The 15,174-nt window shown below is 67.6% G+C and overlaps 3 protein-coding genes across 3 annotated transcripts in view; 1 reads left to right on the forward strand and 2 right to left on the reverse strand.

The window, feature by feature from the left end:
- PFL1_04616 (uncharacterized protein) overlaps nucleotides 1-3,086 on the reverse strand; it is a gene marked incomplete at both ends in the record, with an annotated part of 5,575 nt that extends 2,489 nt beyond the window's left edge. Inside the window, 2 exons of the mRNA XM_007882142.1 lie at nucleotides 29-1,919; nucleotides 2,294-3,086. Of these exons, the coding sequence (XP_007880333.1) occupies nucleotides 29-1,919; nucleotides 2,294-3,086 (2,684 nt within the window). The remainder of the gene's footprint in view (nucleotides 1-28; nucleotides 1,920-2,293) is intronic.
- A 3,112-nt stretch (nucleotides 3,087-6,198) lies between these two features.
- PFL1_04617 (uncharacterized protein) lies at nucleotides 6,199-10,734 on the reverse strand (the record flags this gene model as incomplete). Its single annotated transcript, XM_007882143.1, has 1 exon — nucleotides 6,199-10,734. One exon carries the CDS (start codon nucleotides 10,732-10,734, stop codon nucleotides 6,199-6,201), a length of 4,536 nt encoding a protein of 1,511 aa, XP_007880334.1.
- A 1,465-nt stretch (nucleotides 10,735-12,199) lies between these two features.
- PFL1_04618 (uncharacterized protein) overlaps nucleotides 12,200-15,174 on the forward strand; it is a gene marked incomplete at both ends in the record, with an annotated part of 4,198 nt that continues 1,223 nt past the window's right edge. The window contains 3 exons of the mRNA XM_007882144.1: nucleotides 12,200-13,598; nucleotides 13,719-14,063; nucleotides 14,370-15,163. Of these exons, the coding sequence (XP_007880335.1) occupies nucleotides 12,200-13,598; nucleotides 13,719-14,063; nucleotides 14,370-15,163 (2,538 nt within the window). The remainder of the gene's footprint in view (nucleotides 13,599-13,718; nucleotides 14,064-14,369; nucleotides 15,164-15,174) is intronic.

The raw sequence follows: 15,174 nt of genomic DNA on the forward strand, positions 1-15,174 counted from the left end.
GGCGGGCGCCACCGACGGCGAGGCGGACCGCTCGCCCAGCGCGCTGCTGCTGTCGACCGGAAAGTTGGACGGCAGAATCGAGAGGCAGATGGCGCGGAGCTCCTGCACCAGCAGCGGGATCCTCGATGGGACGCGCGGGTTGGCAACGCGAGGGCCCGAGCTGCGGCTGCTGGGCCGGACGAGTCGGCTCTTCTCGGTGCGCGGGCCCGTCGGCTGCGCAGTGACCCTCTGGGCGCTGCAGGTGCACGGCAGCAGCTCGCCCTGCTCAAACGCGGTGCAGGTGCAGCCAGACTCGATCTCGCGGACGATGGCGGCCCAGTAGCGCTCGCCGGCTTCTCGCTTCCGCCGGCCCCGCTCGCCGTCAAAGTTGGGCCGGAACTGGACGTTGGGGTCGAAGACGACGTCATGACGGAGCTGCGGGTTCTTGAGGATCTCGAAGAGGTCGAGCTCGCGCAACGTGTGCCTGGTGATGGGTGGGTGCAGGGAGGGCGTGAAGATGGTGCGGGAGCGCGAGCTGCTTCCGGACGCGCCGTAGTGGCCGGGCGACGCCCCCACCTTGCCTGGGTGACGGAAGACGGCGCCACGACCCGAGCTGGTGTAGACCTGGGCGGCGCCATCTTTCGACGAACGGCCGTGGGACGAAATGTAGCCGATCCAGTGGTGCGGGAAGATGTACCGGTGCTGAGCCGGCGAGGACACGTCGAGCGTGGCCTTGGCCCTGAGGTTGGGCACGCTGTGGGCCCGGCGCAGTCGCGACGGCCGACGGCGGCTCGACGACGAGGTCGAAGGCGGCAGTGCGCCAATGGCAGCGGCGGCGGCAGCAGTGCTGGCGGCGGCGTGCGCGTGGCTTCGCGACGGCACGGCGGCGACGGGCGGCGGCAGGATGGCGGCCCGCTTCATCGACAGCAGCGCCGGCCGGCTCGGAAGCGTCGGCATGGGCGGCACGTCCATCGTCTTGGTTGCCGGAGTGCCGTGAGCTTCCCGCTGGCCGACGTTTGGCAGTCGATAGGTCGAGGATGTGCGATAGTCGCCCACGCCTCGTCCCGCCAACACCCCGCCGCTAATGTGCGGGTGCGTCGTAGCGGGCGATGCGTCACCGAGGGCACCGGGCGGCTGCAGCGAGGATGCTGCGGATCGAGTGCCGTCGGCTGGATCGGCGGCATTCGCATTGGCGGGATACCGTCCGAGCGAGAGCTCATTGCGGAGGGAGCTCTGCGACGACACCTGGTGCTGATGTGCCTTGAAGCCCACGGCACCTCCGACGGGTGTCCTCTGACCATCGTGCTGCAGGGCTGCCTCGCTTCGCCATCGCGCACCGCTGCTGGCGTCGTACGAACGCCTTGAACCAGCTCGTGCAGCGGTGCCTTGGAACAGCTTCCTCCGCTTGCTCTCCGGCACCGGCTGCAGACGGAACGGCGCGAGGGTCTCGTCTGCATCCGGGCGACGGTCGACCGCGGACGATGCAGGATGCGCCGTCGATCGCGACTGCAGCGGCGACTCGGTCACGGCGGGGCGATACCTTGGCGCCGGTCGGACCGCCTCCAGTGAGCTGGTGCGGGTCCAGCCTCGAGGCGGCAGCGCAATGAGGTCCGGAATCTTGTCCCTCTCCTGGCGTGCCCCCGTGTCTCGTTGCTTGCCCTGGGCTGACGGTCCGAACGCCGAGCTGCCTTCACCGCTGCCGTCGATGGCGGGGTGAGACGTTGATGGGCCCGTGCTTGCACGCAGCGCAGCACAGGCTGCGGACACGTCCGGATCGGGTCCCGCAGCTCCGAGCTGGGCCGCGCCCTTGGACAGCGTCGGAAGCTGGCTGGGCGAAGGCGACGAGGAAAAGAGGTACGCCGACGCGAAGAAGGGCGTCGACGATGGCCCCTCGCTGGCGCACGCCTTGGAGTCGTATACGCCTGCGGCGTCCGTCCGACCTGCGAGGCTCGCGCTGGCAGCGCGCGCGTCCGTGGGGGCCGCGGCATGGCTAAGGCCAGATCGACAACCCGCGATCCCGTCGTCCGAGTCAGCCTGAACGACGGGCTGTGGGGCTGCCTGCGGCAGATGCACGGCTTCGCTCGGCGCAGGTGTCTGCGGTGATGCCTGCCGCGGTTCCTCTTCTGTGTCGAAATGCGGATCTGCTGGTGGGTTCCATACACGGGTCATATCGGGCGGAGAAGGGGGGTCAGCAGTCGGCATCGCCGGCCTGAGGCCAAATCTCGGAATGATCGAGACCAGCAGCAGCGCAGATCTCCCCTTTTGTGCCAGCTGCTTCAGCCCTCGTTCGAGCTTGTCAAGCGCAGACACTTACCGTAGATGTCGCTGGCAGCGACGGCGCTGGCAGTGACAGAGGGGGCAGGCTTCTTGACTTCCGTGGACGGACCGGCAATCTCCGCGCTGGAGGTCAGGGAGGCCATCACGCAGCCCGACGCGCTTCGGGGATCGCGGCGGTCGTCGTTGCTGAGGACGTATTCGCGTTCTGCGTTGATCGCATGGCACCGTCGCTCCTGGAGCTCGTGCAGGTGCGTCGCTCCAGCGCCACTGGCGGTCGGCGGCATCGAAGCCGTCGTGGCGGCGTCGAGTGCGCTCGAGCTGGGCCCGGCGGCGTCGAGCGAGGACTGGTACCGTCCAGAGCTGCCGTCTGTGCCGTGCTGGTGCGTCGGCTGCAGGGCATCGTGCTGGAAGTGGGGGTGGATCCGGTGAAGACGATCCGACGCCAGTGCGCCGCTTTCGGAGTGAGAATGGGTCAGGCCGAGGCCATGGCCATCGTGTGCCGCAGAGCCGAACCGGTCGGCGGCGTTCGAGGAGGAAGAAGGAGTCGAGGATGCGGAGCACGAGGCGGTCAGCGTGCCAGCTGCTCCGTTTGCCGTCGAGGCGACGCCGCCGTGCTCGCCGTGCGCACTCTGACCGGTCGGATCAGCAGGAGAGGCAGAGCGGAGCGGTGGGGTGCTGGCGTTGCCCATGGTGGGCGAGGACCCAAACGCAGTGGCAGAGAGCTTGCGCTTGCCCGCGCGGGAGGCGTTTGGGAGGACCGAAGATGCCGAGCCGATCGAGGGAGACCGCCGGATCTGAAAAGGCTGATGATCGTCGGCCGAGGTGTCCATGGTGGGCATGGCGCGTTGCCCGGCGAGGCTTGGGGCAGAGGGAAGGGCGAGGTCGGAGCAGTTGCGCCTAGCTGGGCAATGGCGACGGGGGTGCACCGATCCGAGGCTCCGCCGCAGAGGCTGGCGAGGTCGTCCGCACTCGTAGCTCGCTCAAATGCCGAGACGGTCAGAGTGTCGAACTGGTCCGGGATATGTCGGCGATGAAGCTGAACGACGAGCTAGCCACACGGTCGAGCAAGGTCGCAACAATGCCCAGAGAGATGCCGGGGGTGGGATGGCCCTCGTCCACAGTGATGCTCGTAAAGCGGCAGTCGGAGAGAACGTCGTCGGGCTGAAGAGCGAAAGCTCGTACCGCGGTGATGTCGAGGGGTACAAGACGGCGGCAGGCTGGATAGTGTGGCGGAACTAGGTGCTATTCGGGTTCAGAGGACACTCTCTGATCAGATCGTGGTGCCGGCTGCTCCAGGGAAGGTGCAGAGCGCCAGTCGAGCTCCGGCGAAGTCGCAGGCGGCGCCCGACGTCGTGCGTCGAGTTGCTGATGCCGAGGCCGGGGCGTGGTTTGTTGTCGCTGCTGCAGCGGGCGAGTGACTCGCTGCGATGGCCAACTGGTGGTTCGTGGATATGTGGGTGGGGCCGAAGACGTTGTAGTGCTGCGAGATGGACCGAGGCGAGGGCACCTGCTGGGTCGAGGGCGCTGGGATCGGCGTCGAGGGTTGCGCCCGATCAGATGTGCGGATATGCGATAGCGAGAGAGAGTAGCCAGAGTGTATGGGGAGTAGCAGTAGTAGAGTAGAAAGGTAGCGTCGGCCGAGGAGGAGGAGGGTGTACGAGGCGCCGGCGATCTCGGGGGGAAAGAGGGTCACGGAACGGGCCGAGGTCGGAAGCGCAGGCGGAGAGGAGGGGGCTCTGTGAGAGAGAGGGAGGGAGAGAGAGATGAAGGGAGCCGGACGGGGCGAGAGCGAGCCTCGTGAGGTGTAAGTGGTGATGGTGGAGACGAGGTGGCAGCGAGGACCGGGGCAGACAGCAGCCACACACGCACGCAGGCGTCGAGCAGAGGTTTGGGCTGGGCTGGGCTGGGCTGGGCTGGGCTGGGCTGGGCTGGGCTGGGCTGGGCTGGGCGAGGTCAACGAGGACCAGTAGGCGGGGGGCAGGAGAGCACGCCAGCCCAGAAGGGGCAGGGGCGGAGGCGGAGGCAGAGAGGGGGCGAGCGACGCCTAGCGCTGGCCTGCTGGCCTGGTCCGCTAACATGCATCTTTTGCCCGCCCAAAACGTACGCCCGAGGAGAGCAAGCAAGCGCCGGCAGAACCCCTGCCTGCCTTGGTTTTTCCCTTCGCCATCGAAAGCACACACGCACGCCCGTCCGCCCGCGCGCCTGCGCCAAACGAACCTCCTACCTAGCAAGCCAAGAGGAGGTCGAAAGGCAAAGGTCGAAAGTCAGGCCGAGGACGGGACGGGCCGAGCCAGGGGAGCGGGCGCTGGAGCAGATGAAGGGCCAAGCAGGCTGCAACGACGACGACGACGACGACGATTGCGGCGGCGGCCGAGGCGGAGGCGTCGCTGAACCAGCTCACCTCGGGCCGTTCCGCCCCATGGTCTCGGGCCCTCGCCGCACCGTACCATATATTCACCGCCTCACGCAACGGGTCCAGAAAGAGGCGGGCGGTCGGGCGTGCGGGCGGGCAGGCAGAGCCAAGTGGGGCGGAAGAAGCAGGCAGGTCGATCTGCTCGCCCGAGGCAGCCTCATCCTCAAGCTGCGCCGTATGTTGTACGTGTGTGTGTATGTGTGTGCCTGAAGCTTGGAAATGACCGGTTCCTGGGAAGAGAGTCAGGGGCAGGGGTGGCGGCCGGCCTGCCGTCGTACGGTCTCCCCTGGTCTGCTCGCCGTCGAACGCAAACGACGTCGACGACAAACGACGATCTCGACCAGCCTCGTTCGTTCATCGTTCGGCCGTTTTGCTCGTCCCGCGACCGTTCCTTTTGACGAGCGGGCAAGCAGGCAAGACAAGCAAGCGGTGACGGACGCCCCGCCGACTGCGGCCATGGCAGCGCAGCCTGCCTGCCGGCCTACGACATACGCACACTACACTCGCTTGGCCAGGCCTGGCCTGGCCTGGGCTCGTTACTCTTGGTGTGACGCCGGGGCGGCCGTCGATGGTTTGACACAGTCCGTCTCAGGCAGAGGAAGCGGTAGGTAGCGTTGCGTTTAGTCGAGGTCGTCGAGGTGCGCCGCCCCGCCTTGGCCTCGCCTTGCTTGGGGTCGGTTGAGCCTAGCCTGTCCTTCCAGCCTGCCAGCCTGCGCCCGCGATGCGGTGCGGTTTCGTACTTTTGGACCGGGAGCGAGCCGAGTCGGAGGCTGGACGGTGCGGTGGCAGGCAGCCAGGCCTGGACCCCACGCCGTGGCCCGCCTGCCGCCCGCCCTCTCGAGGGCGCTATTTTGCAACGGCCGCTGGCCAGCCTCGAGGGTTCGGCCAAGCAAGCAGGCCAGCAGGGCTGCCGGTGTCGGGCGGGCCTCGCTGGACTCGCTGCTGCCGCTCGTACGTCGTTTCATGCAGGGTTGCGGGCTGACATGCGCGCAGCCAGGCCAGGCCCCCAGCTCCAGCTCCAGCTGCCGCTCCAGCTCCAGCCAAGAGAAGGCCAGGCCAGGCCAGGCCGGCCGTCTGCTTGCTTGCTTGTTCTCCCGGCCCCGCCTTTTTTGCCTTCTGCACACCGTACGCCTGCTGCAGGCTTGTTCGATTTGGCCGCGCGCAAACCCGGAGGCAGGGAAAAAACTTCGCCCGGTGCCGTACCTCCCTCTTGGCCCAACCTCTTTCGCGGACCAGCCTAATCGTGGGTGCCTGCCCAACGCTGGTCCCCTTGCGCTGCCGTCGACCCGCTTCGGTGCCGGCGAGCCGTCCCCAACCAACCAACCAGCCAGCCTCGCCAGTGCCGCCAATCCAAACGCTGCTCTGAGGTATCGGTACGGTAAGCAGCAAGATGAGCCGTGATGCAACAATGGAAAGCGGATGGTCCTATGTACACAGGTGGCGAGATTCCACAGGAAAAGCGGGCGAGCGGGCGCGACACAATCCGAAGCAAAGGAGCGAGAGGGCATGGGAGGGGGTATATCGGACCATCAGACCTCGACGCCAGAGTCCTCGTCGCCGCGCGCCATCAGTCCGGCTGCGCCGCCCAGCGCCGCCAGGTGCGCCTCTTCGTCGAGCCACCTAAACGACCGCAGCGCGCTCTCCTTCTCCTTCCTGACCAAGCTGCTGCCACCGGCGGCGGTGGGGGCGGCGGCGACGCGGTGCGTGGCGGCGCGACGTCCGATCGATGCGAGGATGTCGACCACCTCGTCGAGATCCTCCTCAAACTGGATCTGCTCCTTGGTCGTCCATTGCCGCCTCGCCGGGCCTTCCTTGGCGGCGGCGGTAGCGGCGGGAATCACATGGGCACCGGCACGGCGCACGGCATGGAGCGTCCGTCGCAGCTGCAGCGTGTGCTGCACCAGGCTGCTCCGGCTCCTCTCCATCGAGGCCAGGTAGGTGGCGGCATTCGGCGCGAGAGAGTGCGAGGCCGACGACGAGGTGGCCAGGGCACGGTAGGTCTGCTGCAGCGTGGCAAACAGGCGCAGGAACTGCAGCCAGCCAAGCACCGACGCGGCGAGCGCGTCGATGGCATCCTGTGGCGGCGCCACCGTCGTCGTCGCCGATCCTTCGCCGCCATCGGTGGCGGCGGCGTCCTCGTCGCCCAGCAGGCGCCGCAGCGCCAAGCCGGCCGCCGATTGGCGCACGCCGCCAGACGCACCGGCAGCCGCCGCCGGCTCGCCGGTGCTCAGCAGCGAGGCGATGCCCTTGGCCATTCCGACGTTGCCAAGCATCAGCGCCCACGTAGCCAGCGTGATGCGCGACAGCTCCCAGCTCGCCGTACCCCGGGGCGCCGTCGCCGCTAGCTTTGCGATGCGCGCGTTCATCGCGGTCCGGCTGCCCGCATCGCTGACCACGTCCAGGTCGAGGCGGTGGTGCTGCTGCGAGCTCGACTGGTGGCTGCAGAAGTCGCGGACCGAGGCGAGGCAGGACAGCGGCCCGGCTTCAAAGATGTCCGGCGCTGCGTCGACGCCTCTCTGCGCGTCGACATGTTGCGTAGAGAGCATGAGCCCGGCCGACGTCGGGCAGGTGCCCTTGACGAGCGACGAGAAGAGCGTCGTCCAGATGTCGCCGAGCTCCCGCGTGTAGAGCGAGTCGGCGATGGCGATCAAGGGCGAGAGGCGGTACCGCTTCGCCTCGCCGTCGAGCGGAGAGGCGGAGGGCGCGTCACCGTCCCGCGACGACGACGACGACGACGACGAAGAGGAGAGGAGGTCGAGCGCCTCATCGAGATCCAGCTTGAGCACGGCATCCATCCAGCCGTCCTTGCCCAGCGACGCCGGCGTGAACGCCGGGGCCGTGCCTTGTTGCTGCGGCGGCGGCAGCTGCCGCTCGTCCGAGCTGATGGTGCGGGTGTCGTCGAGGTCCGAGTCGCCCGAGTCGGAGCTCGCCGAGTTACCCTCCGCCAGGTCCTCGGCGGCAACTTCGCCCTCCTCGTCCGCATCCGCGTCGCCGCTGGTGACCAGGGTCTTGGCGATCTCCCACTGGCGGTCCGCAGCGTCCTGGACAAACTCGATGCCATCGCCCAGCTTGGCCAGCGCGATGGCCAGCGTTCCGTGAATGCGCGCCGGGCTCAGGATCGCATCGTTCGGCGTCGAACGGCTCGGCACCAGTTTGCGGCAAGCGTTGGATACCCTCAGCACGGCGTGGAGACGCAGCAGGAAGGACGGCTGCGCCAGTCGCTCGAGCGACGTCTCCACCTCGACGAGCCGGGTCCATACGGCGAGGTGCTCGTGGTCCAGCGGCATCGCCTGAGCGCCCCCTCTGGCCACGTACGTGTTCCAGACGAGGGAGATGGTTTCCCGCGCGATTGGGCCTACCGCGCCGAGCGTGGACCGCGGCGCGCCCACAAATCCGCGCAGGGCGAGGTCGACGTCCTGCGGCGCGACGTGGGCCCTGCTCAACGACATAAGCATCTCCTTGCGCCTCTTGTTGGTGTCCTGAGCCGCGCGACGCGCCTGCCTCTGCCTGGTCCGGTCGCTGCTGGCCCACCAGCGGGGAGCGAGGCGGGTGACGAGGGGCCAGATGAGCAGCAGGAAGCACACGGCCAGCGACACGTTGCGAACCACCTCGAAGATGAGGGTGTGCGTGGGGACACGATCGAAGCGATGGGGCTCTTGAGGCGCCGAGGGCGGCGCGAGGTAGGCCGTCGAACGCTTGAGCAGCTGGTGGCTCGCGCCGACCACGACCCGTCCGGGCGAAGGACGAGAGACGGCCACCGAGGCATCGCCGGCCGTCGAATCGATGGCGTACTCTGCGCCGCCGCCCAGCATGCTGACGCCCAGGAAGGTGGCCAGCATGTAGCGGGACGGTGCCAGCGCCGCCTTGCTGCCGCGGCCGCCGCGAGCGTGCTGCCGGCGAGACGCGGTCGATGCCGAGGGAGACGAGCTGCTCGATGACACACCGCCGTTGTTGACGTCGTCATCATCGCCGTCGTCGTCGTCATCGTCGTCGTCCGCCTCGCCGTCGTCGCCGTCGAGCTGCAGGGAGAGGTCCTCCTCCTCTTTGGCAGCGGCAGCAGCGGCGGCCGCCTCCTGTTCGGCGACGACCTTGTCCATCTCGCTCTCCCACAGCTCGAGCAGCTCCTCGCCGCCCTCGAGACTCCGGACGAGCTCGCGCAGGCCGGTCACCTCGCTGGCGAGGCGCAGCTCGCGGCCTTTGAGGTACTTGATGTAGTCGGTGGCCTTGCCGAGGATGGTGGCCTTGTTGAGCTTGGTCGCGGCCGGCACGCCGTCGACGAGGTCCTCCTCTTGCTGCGCCTTGCGGCTCTTGCGGCCGCTGGGCGTCTTGCGCGGACGCAGCTCCCGGAGCGCCGGCACAGAGTTGCGCAGCGCGGCGATGCGGTCGTTGATGTTGTTGCGGTAGCGGCGCTCAATGGCGTTGTGCGCCACCTTCTTCTGCTGCCGCATCTGCGGCGTCAGCTCCGGCTTGTCGCCGGCGTCGCCCTTGTTGGCGCCTGAGGGCGAAGATGACGCAGACGGTCGGCCATCCTGCTGCTGCTGGGCCTGCTCCTTGAGCCTCTGCGCCTCGGCCGCCTCTTCGGCCTCCCTGAGCCTCTTGGCCTTGAGCCTCTCGATGGCCGCAAGGGCGGTGGCGTTGCTTCCGACCTCCATGTGCGGCAGCTTGCTCATCGCGCGACCTGGCAATGCCTGGTTGGCGGCGGCGGCTGCCGGGATGGGTGCGGGTGCGGCGGCAGGCGTCGCCTTCGGGCCGCTGGGATCCGCCTTGAGCTTCTTGATCGCGCGAGCCCCAGAGGCGGCCGAAGCTTTGGCGGCCGCTGCTTTTGACGTCTTCTTCGCAGAGCCGTTGGTGGAGCCCATCTCGGCTGCGGTCCGCTTCCGCGCTTCGGCCTTGGTCTGGGGTGCCACCGCGGGCGGCGCAGCAGGCATGGCGACATTGTCGAGCGCCGGAGCTGCCGGAGCAGGCATCGGTTGGCTGACCGAAGGCAGTGTGGTGGCGCTGGTCGGCGCGAGGAAGCCGGGGTTCCAGGCGCTGTTGGTGGCGGGGAAGTTGGACATGGCTGCGGCGGCGGCCAGGTCGATTCCCGCGCTCTGCAGCAGCTCGAGCGGGATCTGCATCGAGGTCGGGTCGACGGCGGCGGACGAGGCGTTGGGCGCGCCGAGCACACCGTCGCCCTCGATACCGGTGCCGATGCTCGAGGGGCTGAGGCCAGAGAGCATCGAGATCGAGCCGTTGCGGCCTCCGAGATAGCCTGCGTTTCCCAGATCGCTGTCCGGGGGCGTCGGGAAGTTGTGGGCGCCGTAGACAAAGTCGTGGAAGCTGCCTGGGCTGGCGCCGTTGTCGCTGCCGCCAGAAAAGTAGGACGAGGATGCGTGCGAGCTGGGGATGCTGCTCATGGCCGTAGCGTCAAAGTCGAAGCTCGAGTCGGGGATGTCGTCGGGACCACCCGAGCCGACGAGCAGGCCCGGATCCTGGCCATCGATTAGGCTCTTGAGGAATGAATCGTACTCGTCGACCTGCCACATTGAGCTAGCCATGTTTGCCAGCGCATCGTCCGGCTTGCCTGCGGGCGGGAGCGACTGCTGACCGAGTTGCTGTTGTTGTTGCTGCTGCTGCTGCTGCTGCTGCTGCTGCTGCTGCTGCGGGTCGCCGAGGTAGGCGGTCCCGCCAAAGTGCTGCTGAGCTGCCAGCATCTGGCGCGGGCTGAGGTGGAAGCTACGGAGCTGCTGCTGCGGCAGCGGCAGGGGGGTCGGTGGTGGCGGCGGCGCAGATGGCGGATGCGAACGCTGCGAATGGTGGAATGGAGGGCTGCCGGACAGGGGTGAGATGGGGGTGGGAGGGGAAGCGAGCAGCAAGGCAGGATCCGAGGATGTGCGTTGGTGGAGAGCCTGCGAGTTGAGCTGGAACTGGGGCAGCGCGTGGGGCGAGGATGCTGCCGGGGACGAAGAGGGACCCTGTTCGGGAGCAGCAGCAGCAGCAGCGGAGGGGGCGTGGATGGGTGGCGGAGGAGATGAGGAGAGAGGGGCAGCCGAGTGGGCCGGTTGGTCGGTCGAGGAGGGTGTCATTTGGGCTTGGGCGCCGGGGCGGGGCAAAGTCGAGCTACCGATCGGGTTGGAGCGGGTGGGTGAGTGGGTGGTAAGGTGGCGGCGACAATTTCGGACAGTGGACAAACCGCCTCAGGCCATTACGGCACGCGCGAGGTCGGGGCGGACAGCCAACAAAGGTCAAAGCGCCGCTACTACGACTTGCTTGATGTGCCGGTCGTCGTACTGCGGTGGCGATGCAGCCGGGATGACCGATCGGAAGCTTCTTTCGGCGGTCAAGATGTGTGGCGCGATGGCGACGGACTGCGAGGCAGGCAGGCAAAGAGAGAGGGAGGGCGAGGTGGTGGTGGACAAACGTACGATCTTGTCGGGTCGCCCGGTCCTCGAACCAAGAAGGTGGTCTGATTGCGGTCGTCCCTCCTTTGCCGACGCCGGCACAGCCGCAGAGGCCCGGCACGCACGCTGCTCAGCAGGCCAAGAGGGCAGGGCTGGCGGGCAGGCAGAGAGGCAGGGTCCCGCTGCCCGCCCGACTTTTTAGAGCTCAACGACACGCCCGCAAGCAGCCGGAGCGATCCCACAAGCTGCTGCTCCTGGCCGGCCTGCTCCCCACCCGACCAGCGTCTTGCAAGAGGTCGGCTGCGATCGACGTCAGGTCATGTCGTGTCTGCGGCGGCAAACAGAGAGGCAGGGAGACCCGCTGCTGACGACGTGGGGGCCTGGCACGCCAAGCTTGGGGCGGGCAGGAGACAGCTATGGGCTGCCAGAGGGGGACCGCCATCGTACGACGTCCCGAGGCCGCGTGCAAAGTGGCATGACTTTGGTCTGCTGCACTCTTGTATGATAGTTGATATATTTTCAATTCGGCGTTCGAACATCACAAGCCTCGTTAGCGTAGTTGGATTATCGCATCTGTCTAATACACAGTGCCTCAGCACGAGCTGAGTATCAAACAGAAGGTCACTAGTTCGAGCCTAGTACGGGGCATCATATTTTTGGCCATCGACAGTCCATCCTTCAGTATTTTTTTTTGCGGGCTTTTCGGGCTGCTCTTCCTTCTCGATGGTCGGGCCTGGTATGACCGCTCACCACGCCGAGCATGGAGGCACAACTTGTGTTAGGAGCAGCCGCCACTACCTGCACCTGTTGCCCGACTGACTGCTTTTGCCGCGGTCGGCGCGTCAATCCAAGATGTCGAGGCTGGACGTTGAAGCCCGGCCAGGCAGGCCAAGCAGCTCACTACGGACGGCCTGCCAGGCCTTGCTTTGGCACCGTGACGCGACCCTGCTCCACATGTCAGGAGGAGCCGCTCGACCAAACACGCAGCGGAAAAAGCAAACACCGGTAGGAGCCACCGACCTGCCGGCTGCGTTTCCGGTGTGACGACCATCACTTCTTCGCTGCTGCTGCTGCTGCTCCGTCTTCGTCCCCCTCCTGTCCATCCACTCGCCAGCCAGCTCCGACGCTGGGACACGTCGTCGTCGCTACGATGGTCTTTATCGTCAAGATCCCCAACCACAACCGATCCAGGGGCAACACGCCGGACCCTTCGAGCGAGGCGCCAGAGCTGCCGCCGGCGGACCCGGAGCCGCAGCAGCCTGCGACCTCCGATGCTGAGCCCATGCTCCCTTCGCAGGGACCGGTCGCAGAGGCGAAAGATCGGCAACCTCTCCGACCAGCCGGCCCGGCCGCGCTCGACATCCTGCTGGCGCCTGCCGTGCTCAACCACCGCTACGTGCGCGGCGTCGACAAGTCGCTGATCGTCGAGCGGCCGGAACGCATCCGAGCGGTGCTCCTCGGCGTCGCCGGCGCCATCGGAAGTCACCCGCAATCGCAGGGGCAGCAGCAGGAGGGAGCGCGCGCCGCCGTCAAGTCGGAGAGCTCCGCCGGCGATGCCGCCGACGACCTCGTCGCCCAGCTCTCGTCGCTGTCGGTCCGAGGCGACGACGCTCGCACCGGTGCCCCGCCGCCGTTTCGCGTGCTTCACTCGACCCGCTCGCTGAGCCTCGACCCGCCGCACCCGTCGGTCGGGTACGTCCATGCCCATTCAGACGAGATGGTCGAGGTGCTCGAGTCGGCCTACGCCGAGGCAAAGAGGAAGCGCCACCAGGCCAGGCAGGCCCGGCTCGATGTCGATGTCGAAGCCGACGTCGACCTCGATCCCACGATCACGTCCGCGAGCACGGCTGCTGCCGAACCCGAAGCGCAGCAGCAAGGGACACGGGCGGCCCCCTCCAGCTCGCATGCTGCTTACATCCACCACCTGGCATCGCGAGCGCCGAGCGAGCCACCCCTCTCGCAAGCGGCTCAGGCTGCGAGCCGCGATCAAAAGGGCGCCCCGGCATCGTCCAGCTCGACGGCCGAGAGCGACGACTACACGTCTAGCGACGGCGAGGGTGATGACGCCATGCATCCGTCCGAGATCCCCCAGCACCTCCCGCAGGGCGATCTCTACCTGGCAGGGGCGACCGACGAGCGCGGCGATGGCGGGTCGAGCCAGGCGATCCGGCATGCCATGGGCGCATGTGCCGAGGCCGTCGACCGCGTCGTCGCGGCGGCGCGCGCCGAGAGGCAGACTGGAGGCGGTCCATCGGCCCGGCCACTCAGCGAGCTGGCAGAGGTCCGATACGACGATCAGGCATTCGCGCGCGGGGAAACGAGCGATGCGACCGAGCCGCCAGCGAGCCGGCAAGAACCAGGCGATGGCATCGGTGGGCCACCGTCGAAACGCGCCTTTGTCCTGAGCAGACCGCCAGGCCACCACTGCTCTGGCTCCTCGCCCTCGGGCTTCTGCTGGATCAACAACGCCGTTGTCGCCGCCGCCCACGGCTACCTCGACCACGGCATCGATAGGGTCGTCGTGTTCGACATCGACCTCCACCACGGCAGTAAGTTTTGAACGGATCCGCTGACAGGTGCACGCCCAGCTGTAAGTGATCGCCTGACAGCTGACCAAACTCTTCCCCCTTCGTCCTCTCAACATCTCTGTGTGATATCGTCTCTTGCAGACGGCACGCAGGCCTTGGCCTGGCGAATCAATGCGGACAGCCAGCGGCACGACCTCGACCGCGAAGCCCAGCTCGAGGCGCTGCGGGCCAGTGCCGTGGAGCGCAACCGAGCCGCCCTCAAGTCGGGCCCGCGAGGCCGCCAGGGCGCCGCCGCCGCCGCCGCCGCTGCCGCTTCGCTGGTCGACCAGAAGGCGCTCGAGGCCCAGGTCGGGCCGAGAGGGCTGCGCATCTTCTACAGCAGCATCCACGACATCGAGAGTTTCCCCTGCGAGGATGGCGACCCGGACCTCATCAGGGACGCCAGCGTCTGCGTCGAAGGCGCGCACGGGCAATGGATCTGGAACGGTGAGTCACGCTTCCCGCGGGCATCGAGCCGGCTGAGCGGCGGGAGAAAGGATCCGAGGATGAGAAGATCGAAGAAAATGGTAAAAGGTCTGAGACAGCTCGTTCGCAAGATCACCGGTCGCGCGACGGGCTGTGCATGTTCAGAGGGCACCCGCATACGTTGCGGGCCCCGACAAACACATACGATGAGGATCGCATCTCGCGCCTGCCAGGGAGCCGTGTCATGATCGATGCAGAACGGAAAGCTGATCGTCGTTCCGCTCCCCGCTGCGATGGACCATGGTGCCCGACGTGCACGCCCGACAGTCCACCTCGACCACTACCGCGACGAAGACGACTTCTACCGGCTGTACGACGAGCGCTACTCGGCCCTGTTTGACAAGGCGAGGCGCTTCCTGGAGCGCACGGATGCGAGGCCCGAGTCGACCCTGGTCCTCATCTCTGCCGGCTTCGACGCCTGCTCGTACGAGTATCCGGGCATGCAGCGCCACGGCAAGCACGTCCCGCCGAGCTTCTACGACCGCTTCGCCCGGGACTCGGTGCGCTTCTCGGAGCGCTGGGCCGAGGGCAAGGTGATCAGCGTCCTCGAGGGCGGCTACTCGGACCGCGCCCTTTGCAGCGCCGCAATGGCCCACGTCATGGGGCTCGCCGGCACGACGGCGACGCCAGGCGCACCGACCGAGCCCGCATGGAGGCTCGAGAACCTGGTGCACCTCGAAAAGATGTCCAAGAAGATGGCCGCCTCGGCAGCGGCTGCCATCGCTGGCTCATCGACGCCCTCGGCGGCGCGTCGGCGGGGGCCCGAGCCGCCGGCCTGGGTGTCGCGTTCGTCGGTTGCTTTTGCTGCCTTCGAGAGGTGCTGCGGCAAGAAGGAGGTCTATCCACTGGGCGTCCCATCGCCGGCAGCAGCCGCGGCCGCCGCATCGCAGTCGCAGGCAAGAGCAAAGAGGTCGGCAGGGGCGTCGCTCAGCGCCGCTTCTAGCCCGGGCGGGTCGTCGGCCGCCACTGGCCGCGTGCTGCGCGATCGAAGCGCGCTCAAGCAGCGTTCGGCCTGGGACCCCAGCTCGCCCTCTGCGGTAGCCGGCGTAGCGTGGGATCACGTCGCCAAAGA

The sequence above is a fragment of the Pseudozyma flocculosa genome, assembly GCF_000417875.1.
Source record: "Pseudozyma flocculosa PF-1 unplaced genomic scaffold scaffold00015, whole genome shotgun sequence".
NCBI lineage: Eukaryota > Fungi > Basidiomycota > Ustilaginomycetes > Ustilaginales > Ustilaginaceae > Pseudozyma > Pseudozyma flocculosa.